This window comes from Sphaeramia orbicularis, chromosome 9 (assembly GCF_902148855.1).
Source record: "Sphaeramia orbicularis chromosome 9, fSphaOr1.1, whole genome shotgun sequence".
NCBI classification, from domain to species: domain Eukaryota; kingdom Metazoa; phylum Chordata; class Actinopteri; order Kurtiformes; family Apogonidae; genus Sphaeramia; species Sphaeramia orbicularis.
In genome coordinates, this window is record NC_043965.1 from 32,881,517 (window position 1) to 32,898,961 (window position 17,445).

The 17,445-nt window shown below is 40.2% G+C and overlaps 2 protein-coding genes across 3 annotated transcripts; both read right to left on the reverse strand.

The window, feature by feature from the left end:
• Nucleotides 1-1,126: 1,126 nt before the first annotated feature.
• On the reverse strand, nucleotides 1,127-11,680 carry LOC115425676 (TBC1 domain family member 10A-like). Its single transcript, XM_030143354.1, has 9 exons — nucleotides 11,499-11,680; nucleotides 9,941-10,040; nucleotides 7,875-7,982; nucleotides 7,468-7,574; nucleotides 7,233-7,347; nucleotides 5,669-5,734; nucleotides 4,981-5,170; nucleotides 4,701-4,855; nucleotides 1,127-3,606 (listed from the first exon to the last, which is right to left on the reverse strand). The coding sequence occupies exons 1-9, from the start codon at nucleotides 11,678-11,680 to the stop codon at nucleotides 3,085-3,087; spliced, it is 1,545 nt and encodes a 514-aa protein (XP_029999214.1). The 3' UTR covers nucleotides 1,127-3,084.
• Nucleotides 11,681-12,498: 818 nt separating this feature from the next.
• Nucleotides 12,499-17,427, reverse strand: sf3a1 (splicing factor 3a, subunit 1). Of its 2 annotated transcripts, none has more exons than XM_030142490.1 (16): nucleotides 17,322-17,427; nucleotides 17,156-17,223; nucleotides 16,563-16,671; nucleotides 16,258-16,462; nucleotides 15,918-16,175; nucleotides 15,740-15,814; nucleotides 15,500-15,650; nucleotides 15,215-15,411; nucleotides 14,942-15,059; nucleotides 14,547-14,854; nucleotides 14,207-14,452; nucleotides 13,921-14,128; nucleotides 13,557-13,711; nucleotides 13,147-13,248; nucleotides 12,973-13,044; nucleotides 12,499-12,876 (listed from the first exon to the last, which is right to left on the reverse strand). In XM_030142490.1, the coding sequence occupies exons 2-16, from the start codon at nucleotides 17,193-17,195 to the stop codon at nucleotides 12,775-12,777; spliced, it is 2,346 nt and encodes a 781-aa protein (XP_029998350.1). In that variant the 5' UTR covers nucleotides 17,196-17,223; nucleotides 17,322-17,427; the 3' UTR covers nucleotides 12,499-12,774. The 2 variants fall into 2 exon arrangements, with proteins under 2 accessions (XP_029998350.1, XP_029998349.1); XM_030142489.1 differs by having other exon boundaries at nucleotides 16,563-16,669; nucleotides 17,151-17,223.
• Between the last annotated feature and the right edge of the window lie 18 nt (nucleotides 17,428-17,445).

Here is a 17,445-nt window from a genome sequence, read left to right on the forward strand (position 1 = left end):
CACAGAGAGAGCCTTCTTGGTCGTCCCCCTTTGAGATGTAAATGGACGGTGGCACTGAAAGAGGGCCAGGTGTCCAATGCAAAGAGGGAAAGCGTGACGGTGCATGCATTCCTCAGGGACCTAGACCATTAACTGTTGCTGTGCCTCATGTGGGCAAACATCAACAGATACCATAATGGTCCATAATGGCCTTGGGGGAATAGCACCGTACAGGAATGATTAATAGTTGCTATTGACAGGTACTTTCAGACAAGAGGCTTATAATACTATTCAGGCCACACAGAACTCCCAAGACTGATATTTCCTAATTGAATAGCATCTTGAATGAAAATCCCAAATTAAGTGTAAATCCTTGCTTCTGTCTGAATCACTGATCTGAGCTAGAGGTCAACAGCTGCAGGCCATGCCTTCCTCGATGATTAGACAGGAGTTAGCAGGCTTACAGAGGCCATCAAGGTAGTAATTTGCAGTTAACTCTTTAAACTCCAAGGCAAAGGTTCAAATATCCAACACCTCAAGGTGACAAAAAAGGCATTTGACAGTTAAAACCGTAAACTACCAAAAGAATAGTAACCTGTCATTATTCTAAACGAGGACTGACACCAGGAATGACCTCTTGTGGGAAGTCGTCCAAGCTGTAAAAGAAAGCTTTAAAGGTCAAATACTTGTGTCATGAATGTATACAGTGTACTCCTATACTGGCTGCCCAATCTCTTTTTTATTTCCAGGATGCACAGACAGACAGACACCAGACCATGGACTCCCTTTTTGATAAGATTTTGTACCATGAAGACGCTCTTGGGAAAGATAAGGAAGTCATCCATCAGCATAAAAAATATAAGCACTCGAGTGTTGACATTATCATCACACTGACTTAAAACTGTACAAATGGAGTCACTCAAACTAAATATCATTTTCAACCGGGTTTAGAAAGTCATAGTAATTGCAGGATGAGCTTTTTATTCCAGTTGTCTTTAAACAATGACTCTGGTGCTCCATCTGCTGGTGAAAAATAGATATTGCAAGCAAAAATGGTTTCTCTTCCCTTGTCTGCACACTTTAACACCGTTCACTTTAAGGTACTTGAAACTAAATAGATATATAAAAAAAAAGACATGTTTCAGGCTGGAGTTAAACAAAAATTTTATTTGTAGAATTTAGACTCATGATGATGCAGTTGTATCATATCCCTAGTGTAATGGTAAAATAATACCAATCTGTTTCCATTTTCAGTGGCAAAGGTTACCCCCCCATTACAGAGGAGTGAACATCTTTTTATTCTAGTGTTAGAATTTCTGATCCAAAATACACCGACCTCAGGTTTGTTTGTTTGTTTTTTGTTTTTTTTACAAACATCTCCTCTGTATTTTATCCAACTGCTCAAACATATAGCGTCATACATTGAAAAATAGATTTCATTACAAAACAAATTGTTATTTTACATGTCATATCTACACAACAAGCATTAAATTAAAATATAAAATCAGCGAAATGTGAGGTTTGTAATACAAGCAACTAAAAAACTAGAGCATACAGACAAGTGATGGTTTTGAGAATGTGTTATCTTTTAACCCTGGTGGCTTTTAGAAACTGACATACACATGCATTCTGCAAAAACGCTCTTTTATATCAACTACACCAGGCAAACATGTCATACATATGCGGTCATGCATGTCAAATCTCCCATTACCAGTTTCATTACTGTGAAAATTAGAAAACAAAAAAGAAAAAGATTGTCTGCCTAAAAAAATGCATCTCTGTATTTAAGAAATGAACCTGGTTTCAAGAGAAATGCCACAAATATACGTCTCCCCTTTCCAAAAAAAAAAACAAAAACGTAATCTCTCTCTTAATAACAAAACAGTCTGGTCACAGGTAGCGGTCATAGGTTATCTTAGTAAAACATAATCTGGATTTGCTTTGGAAATTCTAGCAAAATATAAAAACAGACCCAACATCAAGATATTTTTGCTCTGACTGGATATTTAAGCACAGCCAAGACAAAGGGTCAACACCACTGGGTGATCTCCAGCCACTCATTGGCCAAATTCTTACAAGAAAACTATGCAAAAACACACACATTATACAAATTTGCATTTGGCAAAAGACAGCTTTCAGACTGATTAGCTTTTAAGAAGGCAGGAATGTGTCATACACTGAGGAATGTCCAGTGCTCTCCCCTCTATTGCCAAAGTAAAATGAATTAATGCAGCTATTAAGTGGCTGGACGTGCCTGGCACAGTGAGTCTTTGAGTAAAACCACATCAATTCAGGGTCGGACAAAGCAAATATTTATGCTCTGGTGTGGCATCTGCAAACACAAGAAATGTCATGGTGAAATGATTCAATAAATAAACATTGTACAAAAAGATGACATGGACATGCCATCTCTTAAATTGTTAAGTTTGCAGACTAATCTGATCCAAATGTGTGATATTACAGAAAATGACAAGCCTTTGCACTCAAGGGGAAAAAAAACCTAAGAGCCATCCTGAAATGTAACCTCCCAAACTAACATCCTTGAAGAATCCCAACTCTGATGTCAGCTTTAGTAAAAAGAAACATAACTTGCAAGGCTGCCCCCTAGTGAATGAAACCCCTCATGAAAGACATGGTTTTACTTAAGTTGTAACAACACATAAAAAACAGGAGGTTACATTAGTTTTGCATACACTATAATAGTGTTCAGCTGAGTGGATTAGGAAAAAAATGCATACAATATCCCAACTTTACATCAAACTGGTCTGTGGAAATGACTTTACTCCCAAATACTCAGTAACGAGCCTCCTTTGCGAAAAGATTACAACTCATGTATGGTTTAAATAAGAGCATCAAGCATTAAGAGGTGGTAACATCAGCACCATGTGGAAAAAGTGGCGTAAGCGTCAAATAAGTTGTACACTCAGCTACGATGCTTTAGTGTATACCAACAATAACATAGGCAGAATGGTGTCTACACTGAATAACTAAATACAAAATAGTCCAATACTCATTCAAGGAAGACGAATGATGGTGGTCACTCAGACCTGCTGGATGTTGGCTGGTGTGTTTTCCACATAGAGGCACGTTTTAACTGCTGTGGAGCTACAGGTATGTATCCTGCTCTGTGCTGCTAAGGCTTTGCGTGGATCGCTTACGTGGAGATTCTTTGGCAGGAGGAAGGTCGTCTGGAGGAGGTGCAAGCTGCTGCTGCTGGTGGTGAGGTGGGAGTGTTTCAGTCTGTGGCACCGTCTCTGGCATCAGGCTGCTGGTTGGGGGTGGGGCGGGTGGCTCTGAGGGTGGTGGAGGTACAGGGTCACCGGGAAGTGGGTAAGGATTGGGGATCTCATCAATGGGCTGGGATTTCTTCATGCTCTTCTTCTTCTTGCTTTTCTTCTCCTCCTTGCCTTTCTTCAGCTGGGGAGTGGGCTGAGGCACCTCAAGTACAATTGTGGGGTTCTGCTGGAGGTCCTGGCGTCTAGGGGGGTCAGACAGCATGATGATTCGGGCGCCATGCATCCTCGGTGGTGATTTGAAGTTCAGCTCTCCATGTTTCTTCTTCCAACGCTTAAGCTGGCTGTGATGTTCTCTTTCCACATCTCGTGCTGTTACCGGAACCTCTAGAATCTGTCGTAGGAAGAAACGCATCATCAGGTCACAACTCAAGTCATTATAGAACAGAACACACCATTTTCAAAGGAAATGTGTGCCTACAACACAAGGCTATGCTGGAAAATATGCAGCATCCTCGTTTTTCCATTGGGTTCAAACTGTGAACTTTGTCAGTTAATGCCAAAGAGCCTCTGTCTGGTGCTGTGTCACCCACAGTCAAGACGGGCCACTGAATAAGAAGAGGTATTGTTAGCCTACACAGAGACTCACACAGGAACCAGACACTGGCCAAGCAGCACTCTGGTCAATTTGTCCGTGTATTTAATTCATGCTCTGAGACAGTCTTTAGCTTCCTCCTCAGCATTTGTGAACAGCCATTGTTCCATCAACTCCATACCCGCTATGAGTGACACAATGCTCTACTACACTATTAAAGGATTACAGTGGGTGGATGCAATATGCCACAAATAAAGCTTGTTTGTTTCTTTAACTGCTTTTCATAAACAGTATTTAAAATGGTTTTAATGGACTGGAAAGGCTAAGGAAGAAACTGTGAACAGACATTAATGTGTAACATATCCGTTATTACAAAATGCAGCAATGTTTTGGCATTTTTCACAACGCTTTTGTACCAAGTATTATTTTTGCTACTGCAGATATGACACCTTCAATGGAGTGTATCATCATAGCAACAATGAATGTGGTTTTAGCTTCAATGTGACAGACACAGGAACAAAGAAGGGTATTGAAAGAATGCTTGCTCTTGGTTCTCACGATCTGTGGTACCGTGTAGAAATTAATATAGTACAAATAAATATACTATATTGTAGGATTTTGGCTATTTAGAAAATAGTGGGTTTGTTCAATCCCATCTAATACAACAGTGATACAATGACAGTGACAATTCTCTCTGATCAATTATCCACAGTGTTTTCTTGTCACCTTTTGCTATTACCTCAGATCTGTTGGAACCTTGGTGAAGGTGATACCAAACTAGCAGTTATCAAGATGGCCAGTGGAATACAAAAAGGAGCATACAGTCTCACTGGTTCTATGTGATGGAAAACTGCAATATTTTGTACACCATATTGTGACTCTTGTCTCCGCACCTCTCGGACAAGAAAGCCCTCTTGCATGTATCGAGGCTCGATGGCTCTGAGAAGCTCCATTGTCTCATATTGGCCCTGGCAGGTCTTCAGTTTCTCCCGGGTCCCCAGCATGCACTTCAACAGCACCAAACCCACACGGAAGATTATCTTCACACCTGAGGGAGGGAGAAGGCCGCATAAAGGCTTCAGTTTTTGGTAGTCCCAAAAGAGACGCTCCAGTTCAGTGCTTATCTACAAGGTGTGGTACAAGTGCAGGTACGGTGCTATGAGCCAGTGTTACCATCACAGAGAAACATGTCCCAAACACGCAGCACAGAGGCCCAGGGCAACGTTCTGGAGAAGGCACACATAAACCACTCGGTCATGTAGAGGATGGGGTCAATCTTGTGTTTTTCCAGATGACGGAAGGCTAATGGGCATACACGTCGCAGCAATGCGAACAGGATCTCTCCATCTAATTGTATAGCTTCCTGAAAGAGGTACAGGTAGGAAAGCATCAACAGGGTAAACAAAAACCATTGTGCTCCATATTGTCTGGGCTGAAACTGGATCCATCAGTGGACATTCATCCATTAAAAATAAACCAGTCCATATGCATCATATTGCTGCGAGTTTAAAGGTTTCACACTGTGCATGGCAAACCAGATCTTGTAACAACTTGTTTTCAAGCTCTATGCTATGATTTCATGAGGAAACTTTTCATTATTAAAATCCAGCGTTACTGTCATGTAATTATGCAACAATGACAACGCCTCATTGTTTAAACACTTAGCTGCACACACACACAATCCCTGATACTAATGCTGCAAACGAAAATGCGTACGATCCTAGCTTAAGTACACCGAAACTCAATGTAACAATGGTTCAACAGTCAACATTTCATCTTATAAAGGCCAAGTAGATGAAGTAATATTTTTCTTCCATTTTCCAAAATGTGATGGTGTAATCACTCATTCTTGTAGTCTCACCAGGCCAGGACTGTAGTATCCAGGAAGATACTTCTCACAAATTTGGACCAGCCCCCAGAAGGCATCCTGTGGAAACAAATACAGATGATGTCAGGAAGCCAAGCAGAGTCATTTATTTTAATAGACTTTTTTGTCTTTATACTTAAAATCCCGCCACTTACTTCAAACAGCTGTAATAACGTGCTTTGGTGGTGAGTCAGTGTTGCATAAATTGCAATGTTAAAATTGAGGAACAAGGTGTGTCAAGTTATGTTCAACTCACTAAATCAAAACTGCAAAAAGTAGGAGGGTCATGTTGGGAAACAGATCAGCAGTTTGTGAATTTTTAACATTCTGCAAATATTGATCATACATTAGCTAGGTAGTCTTAATCCATGTCTGTAGCTGAAGCCACGATTTGATAAATCAATTACTTGTTGTCTGCAACCACTTTGGCCATCAATTAATTGTTTTAGTTATGTTTTGGACAACATTCTTTTTCAGGAAAATTCATGTAACTCACAATACACTGTACATACACTGTACATTGAATGAATGATTGAAAATGACTAGAGTGACAAAGCATGGCAATATAAATAGTGCTTAAGCTAATTAAAGTGATCAAATGCTTGTATGGATCAAAAGCCTCAGCCCTCAGTCTCTCCATAGCTCAGGCAGTGCCACGTGCACTATGAAATTATTTTCTTTAACTGAAAATTAAAAAGTGGATTGATAATGTGCAGTCATCTGATGTGCCCTTGCTGTGGGAAAAAGGTAGAAGAGTTGGCAGTGAGCCCAGGATAGAGACAGTCTTTGAGGGGTTTTTTTGTGTTTAAGAAACACAAAAATCCAGAAGGGATGCTGGAGGCAACAATCAGGCTAATGTTGTGTTCATGTCATATCCTTTGAACCATAATTATAAGCAGCAGAGTGTGACAAATCTGTGCCACTAGTAGTTCCAAGGGGAGGCATTAGATATTTCTCATAATCACAACAATATCCATGTGTTATGTAACAGGTACAGGTAAATATCTATCTACAAACACCTTTAAGTAAATAAGTCCTATTATCACATACAAAACAGAGATTGTGATCATTATGAATAGATTCCATTGTAACATCTTACAGGTAGACGTAAATTAAACCCACTTTCCCCCTTTATTTTTGATACTCTACACGACATACAGCTGTGACTCAAGTGCTTCTATTCTGCAGTCACCATGGCAGCATTGCTGGTATCTTAAAAGCTGATTCGCTTTTAGTGCAGTGTTTAATGACATCAACTTAACAATCTCAGAGATATAAACAGAGCATTTTACAGTCACAAATTAAATCTGAGCTGCATACGGCAACTTCTATTTAGTGCATTTCACTTTATTAGAACAAAACATGACAGGCACTAAAAATTTTATTTTTCGCCACTAGTGCAGACACCTAGTTTAGTGCTATGTAATTTAGTTTTGTGGCAGTAGTAGACATGTGGTGACAGTATGTTTACACTGGAGAAAGCAACTAAGTGGAGCTGTTCATTTGAACTTTTCTCTCTGTTTATATTTAAAGTGTTTGTGGTAGATGTGAAACATACCTCAGCAGGCATATGCATGAGTAATACAGCAGCAATGGGAGCCTGAGCCTGACAGTATCCCTCCTCTGGTCTGTACAAAGTGTAGGCCTTAAGAACACGGAACAGGTCCTGCTGCCTACAGTTCATCAAAAAATAAACACACACCCTTTAAGAAGACAAAATAAATGTCAAACGGCACTTTGTTATCTATGCCGGTGTGTAACGTCACGTTGAATCAGGCAGAATCACAGTTTACCCGTGTCCTCCTCGAGCCACAAACATCTCATGAAATGGAAACTGTCGATGGAGGTCTTTCTCAATCACATCCAGCCATTTGGGGTCCCCTGGTTGGCTATCAAGCTCCTGCAAAACATAAAGAAAACACTGTCAGAACGTTTTATTTTACATTCAGTTTTGTATTTTCCACTTCACAGTACTTTACTGAAAAGATTAAAGCAATAACCATCAAATAGTGATTACTTTTACACTATTAAAAAAAGACTAACAGTAGGGCTCTGGTCTGGTCCAAAACACACAGAGGCTGTTAAAGAAAACTAACACTGTGTTTGTGACTGACCAGTTTTCGAAAGCTTCTACTGAAACTAGTTAAAAATACAGTGAAAAAAGGAAAGTAAAGAGGAAGTGAAAACGAGAGTCTCTGACCTGAAACTTTCCTTGGTTCTGCTCTCTCTTAACCTTCCCTCCGGACAAGTAGAGCCATGCACGGCCTCTGAGGGCAGGAGGGATACCTTTCTGACACCGCAGCCTCACCTGAGCCACACGAGAAAAGAAGGTTCACAAACCACACAAACCACAGCACAGCACAAAGGGAACAACACAATGACTAGCCACAAGCCAAGAAAGGCGCAAAACAAGCTGGTGGTTTCAGTCAGTGGTGAAAGTACTGGACTTGTGACTCGGTATTCGTTCCTTTTTCTGTATAAATGCAGTTTCTGTATCGGCTTGCAGACATAAACTGAACAGAATTACCACTGTCAAATCTCTGCAGTCATTAGACAGGTTGTGGAAAAAGTCTGATTATGACAGTATGACTATAAAAGATATCTGTGGATATTAGCCTTAATTTTAGAGATTTTCTCAGTTTAAAGCTCATGAGATGTGACTTACTGCTTGTTTGGATGTTGAGCTACTGTGTCAACTTCCAAATAAAGAAATATGTCTCTGCTAACACTATTTGAGTTTTGCTGATGTGCTGGACAAAAAAATAGATGTTACTCCAGTTCTTTAATATGCCATGGATATTATACTGCACTTGGACTGCTGTATATTAACTTCAGGACAGTGGTGTTTGTTTTGTTTGATATGTAGCTGACAGGGAGAGTATAACTGCTGTTGTACAATTACTGTGTATTGGAGGCCCACAATAAGGGATCAGAAACCCTGACCACTCAACCTTTAAACCTACCCAACATGACCAGTAGATAGTATTTGTTGCCTAACTCCCTGATACTTTTCAAACTGTGTTTTTCACACTAAAGAGCCACCTTGCAGCTCAATAAAGCCATACGTTATACTTGTGGCCCCTTTATTACAGTGCTGCATGAAGTCAAAACAGCTACACCCTGAATCTGAGACAGTGAATTTGTCACATGGTACATGGAGAGATAAGGGATGGGTCATGTCCTGCCCTGCTGCTGACTCATGGAAATGAGGAGAAGTTGCAGCTCTGCACTCAACTGCTCACAGAACCAGCTAAGCAAGTGAAGCTGCAAACAACGTGCCCACAACAGTCTTGTCCTTGTGCAATCAAATAATGGGGCACAGCTATTTGCCTTGTCTAATCATGTGTACAAAACAACTCTGAATTGAGAAACTGCTGCCTGGAGACAAAGATGATAAAATAGTTGAAATAGTTGAATAGTACATTTACATTTAGGTACCTTGGAAAAAAATGATTCATTCAAGATATGGAAACTCTAAATGCATCTTACCATATGCTTCTTGTGCAGGAATTTCTCGACATTTGCAAGGTTTAGGTGCAAGACCTTTATGTTTTTGCACAGAGACGAAGCTAAAAACTATGCTGAGATTATTCTAGTACTCTGGAGAGAAAATATACCAGATATGCCTGAAGAGACTCTTTATTACCAGGAAGTACTATTCATAAAACTGGCAACAATGGCAATAATGCAATACATTCATTTCTAATTTACTTCAGTTTACTAAGGTAAATAAATTATTTTATACAAAGTATTGCACTGTGGGTTGTTTAATGCTGTTAGGCTAGCAAGTGTAACTAAGTACTTTTAGAGTGATATTTTAGAGACTAACAGTGTTCACTTACTCCACTGTTTTTCTTACACTGAACAAATAAATGTCATACGTTATATGTCATAATAACTGATGAGTTCAGATCATCTCTTGATGTCTTTGAAGCAGAACAGAACACAGTGAAAATATGTCTGACAAAATGATTCTGGGAAGATTGTGAGAGCGAGAAATTGACTTGCTACATTAAGTAAACTGCTGGCGGCTGCAGAAATCTGAACAGTAACAGTGGTGTTTACTCACAATTTTCAAAGTTAGGAGAGAATTACTTCAGGGCACGGTCTTAACCCCACCAATGAGTACACTATTTAACTATATTTGTAGACCAAGTCTAAATATTACAATGCTATTAGCCCAAAATTATGTGAAAATGACTATCTTGGCAAACAGGGAAAACCCTGCCATGAAATGCAAACAAACATGTTGCTGGGTTAACTGACCTTATCGAATCTCTTGATCATCCACTTGTCCCAGTGGCTCAGCATGTCAAGCCACTTCACCTCCCTTTGCCTGAGTACCTCTGTAGGCACATCCTGAGCTCTAAGAACACATTGGAAAAGAAATTACATTCACATTTATGCTATAGTGCAGAAAATTACCTCTTCTCTGGGACTAAGCATGGTGAAAAGTGTATATATCATCGAATTAGGTCAACCTGACATAAATCTGTCAAAGAAAGTCAAATGTCAGAGGAGGGGCTGTTTATCTTTACACATCCATCACAAGGTCTGTGTGTGGCCATCTGACACACATGAAGTCAGCAAACTTTATGGCTTAAAAATATCTACTAGATTTGTTCTGAGGACACTGTAAACATGCTAACTCAGATGTAACCCAGTTAATGGCAATGCTTGTTAAAAATCAAAGTGCAACAAGGAGTTGTCTGCCTTATGATGTAACCTGTCTTAAAATATTTACAGTCAACCAAGAAAAAAAAATGAAGGACTGCACTTTATATTCTCTGACTGAAAACGTGGGCAACCCTAGCTTATATTATGAATGAGGTCTGCTGCTTTACTATGCTATGTAATTATCTCATCAGCACAGGCCTGTAATTGTAGGGTTCAATCATCTTCAAAGAGAGCTTTTTAAAACTTAGGACAGCCCTCTTTATATAAAAAGAGGCAGTGAGGCTAGCCTATATATTGTGAATCAGTACAACAATATCTTCCACTCTAGTTTGAGCTTTAGAACCTATAATGTCATGATGGGTTAGTTCTAATTACTGCCAAGCATTGTAAGTTAAACCCTATGACTTTTGACTACCTACAAAACTAAGAGCCAAGTGAGGCCCTCCAGTAAAGAGGCACCAGAGCTGTGGTTCCAAGTCTGCCAAAACTCCAGAGAACAGGAAGCTTGAAGCCAGCGCTTGGCACAGCTTTCACTCACTCCTTCCACTATTTCAGGCCAGTAATGTAGGCTTTAGGCCCCCAGTGAAAGGACAGAGAGAAAAACAGATCACTGTAGCTTGTTTGAACGGCTGTCACTAAATTCATTTGATTAGACCAACCACAAGAGCTGCTTTGTTATCAGAAATAATCTGTAGTAATAATCAGACCAGAGAATTTACATGGTTTTCTAAAAATTTCCACACAAAATACTATAAGAGGGAAATCCATTACAAAACAAGACAAGAATCAGAAATTACACAAGCCAATTTGATAAACGTTAAAGATTAAGAATGGCATTGTTTTGTGATCCATCTCCTTCCTGTAAGTCCAAGCGTTGTTTCTTTAATATGGGCGATGCACACAGTGGACATTAAAAACACAGGGTGCCACGCAGCTGGGTGGGAACGTCTGTTGTGCACTGGCACCAAAACATCAACACTGACACAACTTGTAATGAAATGTCACCATAACACGCTGCGATCTCATCTTAAGCTGAAATGGATTTGCACAATGCTACCTATATTAAAGTTAAATTTGACCAAACATGGCAAATAACATCGATTAAATGGCATTAACGCACAACAATGTAGTGTTGAAACAAACTTACGATTCCTCCGAGTACTGTTGTGCCCCACCAATAAATCCATATTTATCCGTTTGTCTCTCGCTTGTGAAGCCGTTGATCTCAGAGTCAGATCCCAGAGAGCTTTCGTCGTCTATATGACTGCTGCTGATAGTCCGGATACTTCTTGTGTCCACTGACTGACGGCCGTTCTCTATTTTGGCCATGGTAGCTAGACAGCTAGCTGGTTAGCCAAGCTAGGTAACGTCAGCAAGCTCGTTGACAGCCCAAAGTCAAAACTGCTCCTCTCCATATGTTGTCCGATCAAACAGTATCGACGCCATGATTTCTCGATGCGAGTTAAACTTCCAAACTAATTAATCGCTATTTTACTTTTGGTAAACGCTGTCAAACGTTACAGCTGTCAGAGCCCATACATCAAAGAGGTAATGCGTTAGCTAGCTAGTTTAAGTTGAATGCTAAAGTCGGATTTAACATTAGCTAGCTAACGTCAGGTTGCTAACGTAGTCTGTGTGAACAACCCGTGCCAACACAGCCAAAACTATTTTTGTACCGCCTGCACCTTCAAACAAAGCAACTTTTACTTAACTTTCATAATCCACAAATATGTAAACTGCCTTCTTAACTATCTTAACACATTCTCAGCCAGCAGTGGTAAGGTTCGCTGCCCTGCCATCCCGAGTGCGGTGGACAGATTTAGCCTCGACCCGCAGTCTGCCGTCCTGGGCTGCTTTGAGTTCAGCCTTGACTGGATAGTACGGTCACCCCTACTGGCCGATTAGGGAACTACATCTTATGTCTGTTCTGCTCAGTGTACCAGCTCACACCTATGGTTTACACTAATAATGACAAATCCAAATAACCCGTGATATTTCAAGCAAGTCCCAAACTAATCTAAACAACTAGGTGCTTCTCTATTTACCAGCAATCTTGGGACTTTTGTGCCTCTGCTGATCAAAATGTATTCATGCTTACTTCACTTGAATCACATTAATACATTTCTTATAGTCACAAGAAAGACAACTGTTTTTATTCTTTTATTTAATGAACGTTACTGACCTCTACACAGTCTATGGTTGTCACAATTTATCAAACAACAGATTAGATTTTATTAACAATTAGTTCAACAGTGGGAAGTCATAGCAAGCCAAATCTGTGTGGGAAAACTTAACATTTAAGAATGACATGGTTTTCACATGTAAATGCTTTTACAAGTACAGTATGATTTCTTTTATAAAACTCAAATTACATGACTGAGTAAGAAAACATCCACATTGGAAATGTTGACTTGTTGCATGGCTCACTTCTTTCTTCCACCTCTCTCCTTCAGTGCCAAGTGAATGACTGAGCCATTGCACATGTTGTAATAAGCCAGAGAGTTGGAATCCTTGATAAAAATACCCTAGAAAGGAAGAAAATACACAACTCTTATTATGAAGTCATTTATATCGTTACAAATAAGACTATGATCCAAATAAAAGGTACAAGAAAAGTTTACCTCATATTGTAACTTCTGTTTTCCAGCTGGCATGCCTGTGGCTTCATGGATTTTGACTTTGATAACAGATACCTGTGGACACGTTGCATTTACAGATTGAACTGACAGTAGATGCACTGATCTATGCTCATTACACAAAGACCTAAAATATTGAATAATATAGACATGACATACCTGGTCTGTGAGTGGGACAGTGAAATTCAGCACTTGGCCGCTCAGCTTCCATTCAGTCTTATCCTGCATGTTGGGGACTTGCACTTTAACTGCCACTGGACCCTAGATGAGGAAAAATATATCATGTGAGTCCAGGTAAACCTTAGCAACTTTGGGAAGCGCAATTATTGGTGATGTGACAGGCCCAGGTAGTATTTTGTACACATGTACATGTATTTATTACATTTGCTTTATATAAGGAAGAATAAATGATGCTTATTTCATGACAGCTAAACTTAAAGGATGTTCTATACTTCCATTATTTAGAAACTAAAAAAAAAAACATTCAACACTTCACAGTACCAGAAAACATCCTTAACTTGGACTTTGGTGTTCTGTTTACATATTGCATGACATTTCTTGGCTCTAACCTTGTTTCTACGCAGAAACTCATCCTCTGGAATGAGGTTGTCCTCTGTTTTCATCTTCTTGCTGACTGGTTCATCCTCATGGGGAGGGGGTGGGTGGGCTGGAGGTGCAGGAACAGAGCTTGGGGGTTGTGGTACAGGAGGAGCTGGAACAAATGCTGGAAAAGGATGCATATTTTAATTTTAACTGAAGAAACAGGAAGACCCAACAGATAATTACAAGACAGTTAATTGTGCTGGCCAGTTTTGATTCAGTTTAATAAACAAATTTAATGACATTCCAAATAAATACATAAAACAGTCCAAAATGGAAAAATAGCTGTTATTAACAATGGATATTTAGTGTCAATAAAAAACTTAATCGTACCAGCTGGAACCACCATTGGGGGTGGTCTGGGGGCCATGATGTGGGGTGCTGAAGGTGGCATGGGAACCACATTGATGCGAGGAGCAGGAATCATGGGAGGCATTGATGTTATGACTTGGCCTGGTGCTAGGCGGACCACAGGAGCTACAGGTGGCCTTGGAATTACAGGCACAGCAGACAGCAGAGTGGTGCGCACTGGAGGAGCCACCTATTTACAAGCACATTAAGTGGTTAGAAAAAAGAAATAAAGATAATTAAGGAATGAAGTGTTCTTAAAGTAACTTACAGAGGAGGGTGGACGAGGCACTGCTGTGATAGGAGTGGGTTTAGGTAAACTGACAGAAGATGAGGGGATTGGAGGCTGATGATGAATTTCACTGGGCTTGCTTGGGCCAATTTTCTCTTTAGTGTCATCTTCTCCAACCAGCCCTTTGGCCTTGTGGATGGCTTCAATCTGCTCTTGGAGAGTGATATTGGCCTGTGCTGCTTGCTGGGTACGTGCCATACTTCCTGAATGACCATCCCATGTAACCTGGTGTGAAAAGAGGAACAACTCTATCATAATGCATTCATTTACATAAGACTACTAACAAAACCACATCATATAACCTGGTAAAAGCATGTACCTTTTCCTCTGGTTTCTGGATTTCTTCTTCACCAATCTTTTTACCAATGGCCGTTTCTTCCACACCAAAGATATCAGTACGCCTCTCAGCAAGTTGTTTCAAGCTGCTCTCAATATCCAGGCCAGGAGCATAAACTTCATCCTCTGTCTGCCTCTCTCTGATGCTGCGGTCCCTTTGCTCCAGCCAGCGTGGATCCAGAAGACCAATACGCATGTGCTCTTGCATCTTACTGGCTGGAATCTTCTCACCAGTAATTGGTGAAATGAGGTACTCATCTGGAACTGATATTGAGGGCTGAGGCTTGGAAGCTGCAAAGAATATAGAGCACAAGGTTAAAATACATTGTAATGGCATGCTATCCACAGCATATTTCCTCCTCTTTAATCATGTGTTACCTTTGGGATCATAGTCTTTGCGAATAATAACTTGGTCTGGTGTTGGGGGCAGTGGAGGTGGCATGGGGTTGTCTGGTGGCAGTGGTGCTTTCATGCCATCATCCTCTTCATCAGATCCCTGGAGACAGCAGAAAGGAAACAATGAGTTGTTATCACCACCAAGCATTTTTTGTTCTTATAAAAATAGTTTTGGCAAAACATTAGTGTCAAAATCATCACCATTATCTCAAACTTCTATTATAACTGCATTCTGTTTTTTCTCTGTTGTTTTACCTCATCCATATCCTGCACTTGTGTGTCCTGATCTGGCTGTGAGGGCTGGCCATCACGCCGATCCTCACGTTCATCCTCCTCATCCTCACTCTCAACTTCCATTTCCACCTCTTCACTTTCCCCATACTTCTCATAGCGCTCTTGGATTAGGATGCGAGCACCAAGCTCCTCTGGTGTAGTAGGTGGAGGAAAGTGGCCTGTAGACAAAGACATCATGATAGAAATGTAAATCTGGCTACAGTTAGGGCTAGTATAGTTGATTATAAACATCATGGCATATTTTACCTTGCTCATTAGGCTGGAAATCCACAGTTTCCACCACTACAAAGTCGTGCCAATCAATTTGGGCATAAGCCACTCTCTCTTTCTCCCTTTCCTCCTCCTCCTTCTTTCTCTCACGCTCCTGGAACTTTGCCCACTCAACACGATACCTCACCTGGTGATAATGTAGTACAACAGCTAATTAACATGGCAAACACACAGTTGCATACTATACTTACTCTAAACAACATCTACAAATATTACCTGGTCCATAACCTCTCTTGGATTTTCTGCCTCTTTCTTTAGCTTGTTTAGCAGGCCTTTGGGAGGGATCAGAATCTACAGGTCGAGAGACGAGGTCAAAATAAATGTCAGTCACAAAACAAGGACATAGCAAATTATCAACAATTTACCATAAAATTACCACAGTGCAGCAGCTCACCTTAGTATACTGTTCAACCAGTTTAGTAAAGTAGTTGAAAAGGCTGTGCTGTGGCCGCAAGAAATCAAACTGGTAGTTTCTCTGCTCCTTCTGCATGAGCTGAGTCAGAAACTGGCGGCCATTGCGAGCAACAAACTGGGCAGTTAGTTTGACAACGTCCAGATCAAAAGCTGAGATTGATGGAGGATCTGCAATGAATTCAAATTCTGGGGGTGGTTCTTTTGGAATCACAGTCTCCTGAATCACCTGTGACTGCACCTATTCAAAACAAAAATAACTCTGAGTAAATAGTGGCAAATAAATGAACACAATAAAAACAAAGAAAACTTTAAATGCTTACTTTTTGAGGAAGCTGTTGTTGCTGCATGGCCTGCTGCTGCATGACCTTCGGAACTGCGGCAGATGGCTCTTGTGCCTTTCCCTCCTTAAATTCATTGACTTTGTGACGATAGTAGGCATGGTAGGGGTCATTGGGGTTGAGGAAATTAAACTTTGGATTGTTGATCTCATTCTGACGGATTCTTGCTTCAAACTCAGGCCCATTCCTATGAAATGAAAAGATGGTTTGTGACTTAATTTCACATTTTTACAAACGTACTTAAGTTAAAGCTGATACATGACATAAACATATACTGAGTTCCTAACCTGGCAACAAAGCTGGCCGTCTTGTCAACAATGTTCCGGACCTCAGGAGGTGGATATATGATACCAACAATGGGTTTGGTGGCCGGAGTTTCTTCCGCTGCATCATTCTGTTGAAAAAAATATTTAAAAATTCATGATTAAAAAGCTCAGAGAGGAACTATGCACTTATCATAATCCAAATTTCGTCTATGGCCAAGTTACAAGAGAACCACACACTTAAAATTTCTTTTGACAACTTACAAAGCACACTTTATCGCCAATTATTTCATACAGTGAGTGGCACTTAGATTTTGTTTGCTGTGCTTTCCCCATTCACATAGACTAATAACCAACTAGTACAGCATTAAGTTACTTCGAAGATGACGATGAATGCAACTTTCTTTGTGGCTCATAATACATAATTAACAACATCTATTTAGCACTTTTATTAAAAAGACGCATGCCCTAGTTTCTCTGGATAATATACAAGTAAACTGTATACTCCGGACGTTGACTTATGTCAGGTAATCACCATTAACATTAATAATCCTCCAAAAATAGCATGCTAGCTAGATAGCTAACATTAGCAAACTCGCAGCAGTTACGTACCTTGTTGGTCTCCGGCTGAACAATTTGAACAGGCCCAGGCGGCATGACTGTTTTATATGAACGTAACTTTTACCTATAACAACAAACCACACATGTAGTCATTTCGAACACCCTTTATTATTTCATTATTATATAAATACACCATTTATGAGCATTAAAACCAACACTTACTGTATTTGAAGACTACTGCGTCGTGCTTTCCTTGAACCTGCTTGAATGGAGACGTACTACTTCCGGGTACGCGTCCCAAGGCATTATGGAACTTGGAGTTTTTTTAAGAGGTTGCCAGGGAGAT

What these genes read in the sequence shown, in the direction of transcription:
- LOC115425676 (XM_030143354.1), bottom strand. Translation starts at nt 11,680, where the DNA reads ATGGCCAAAATAGAGAACGGCCGTCAGTCAGTGGACACAAGAAGTATC. An exon ending in AGAACCAAGGAAAGTTTCAG is followed by an intron (nt 7,575 to 7,874) that starts GTCAGAGACTCT and finishes TATGTTTTGCAG; the next exon opens with GAGCTTGATAGCCAACCAGG. An exon ending in GATACTACAGTCCTGGCCTG is followed by an intron (nt 5,171 to 5,668) that starts GTGAGACTACAA and finishes TACCTCTTTCAG; the next exon opens with GAAGCTATACAATTAGATGG.
- sf3a1 (XM_030142489.1), bottom strand. Translation starts at nt 17,195, where the DNA reads ATGCCGCCTGGGCCTGTTCAAATTGTTCAGCCGGAGACCAACAAG. An exon ending in AACAACAGCTTCCTCAAAAA is followed by an intron (nt 16,176 to 16,257) that starts GTAAGCATTTAA and finishes TGTTTTGAATAG; the next exon opens with GTGCAGTCACAGGTGATTCA. An exon ending in CAAAGACTATGATCCCAAAG is followed by an intron (nt 14,855 to 14,941) that starts GTAACACATGAT and finishes TATTCTTTGCAG; the next exon opens with CTTCCAAGCCTCAGCCCTCA.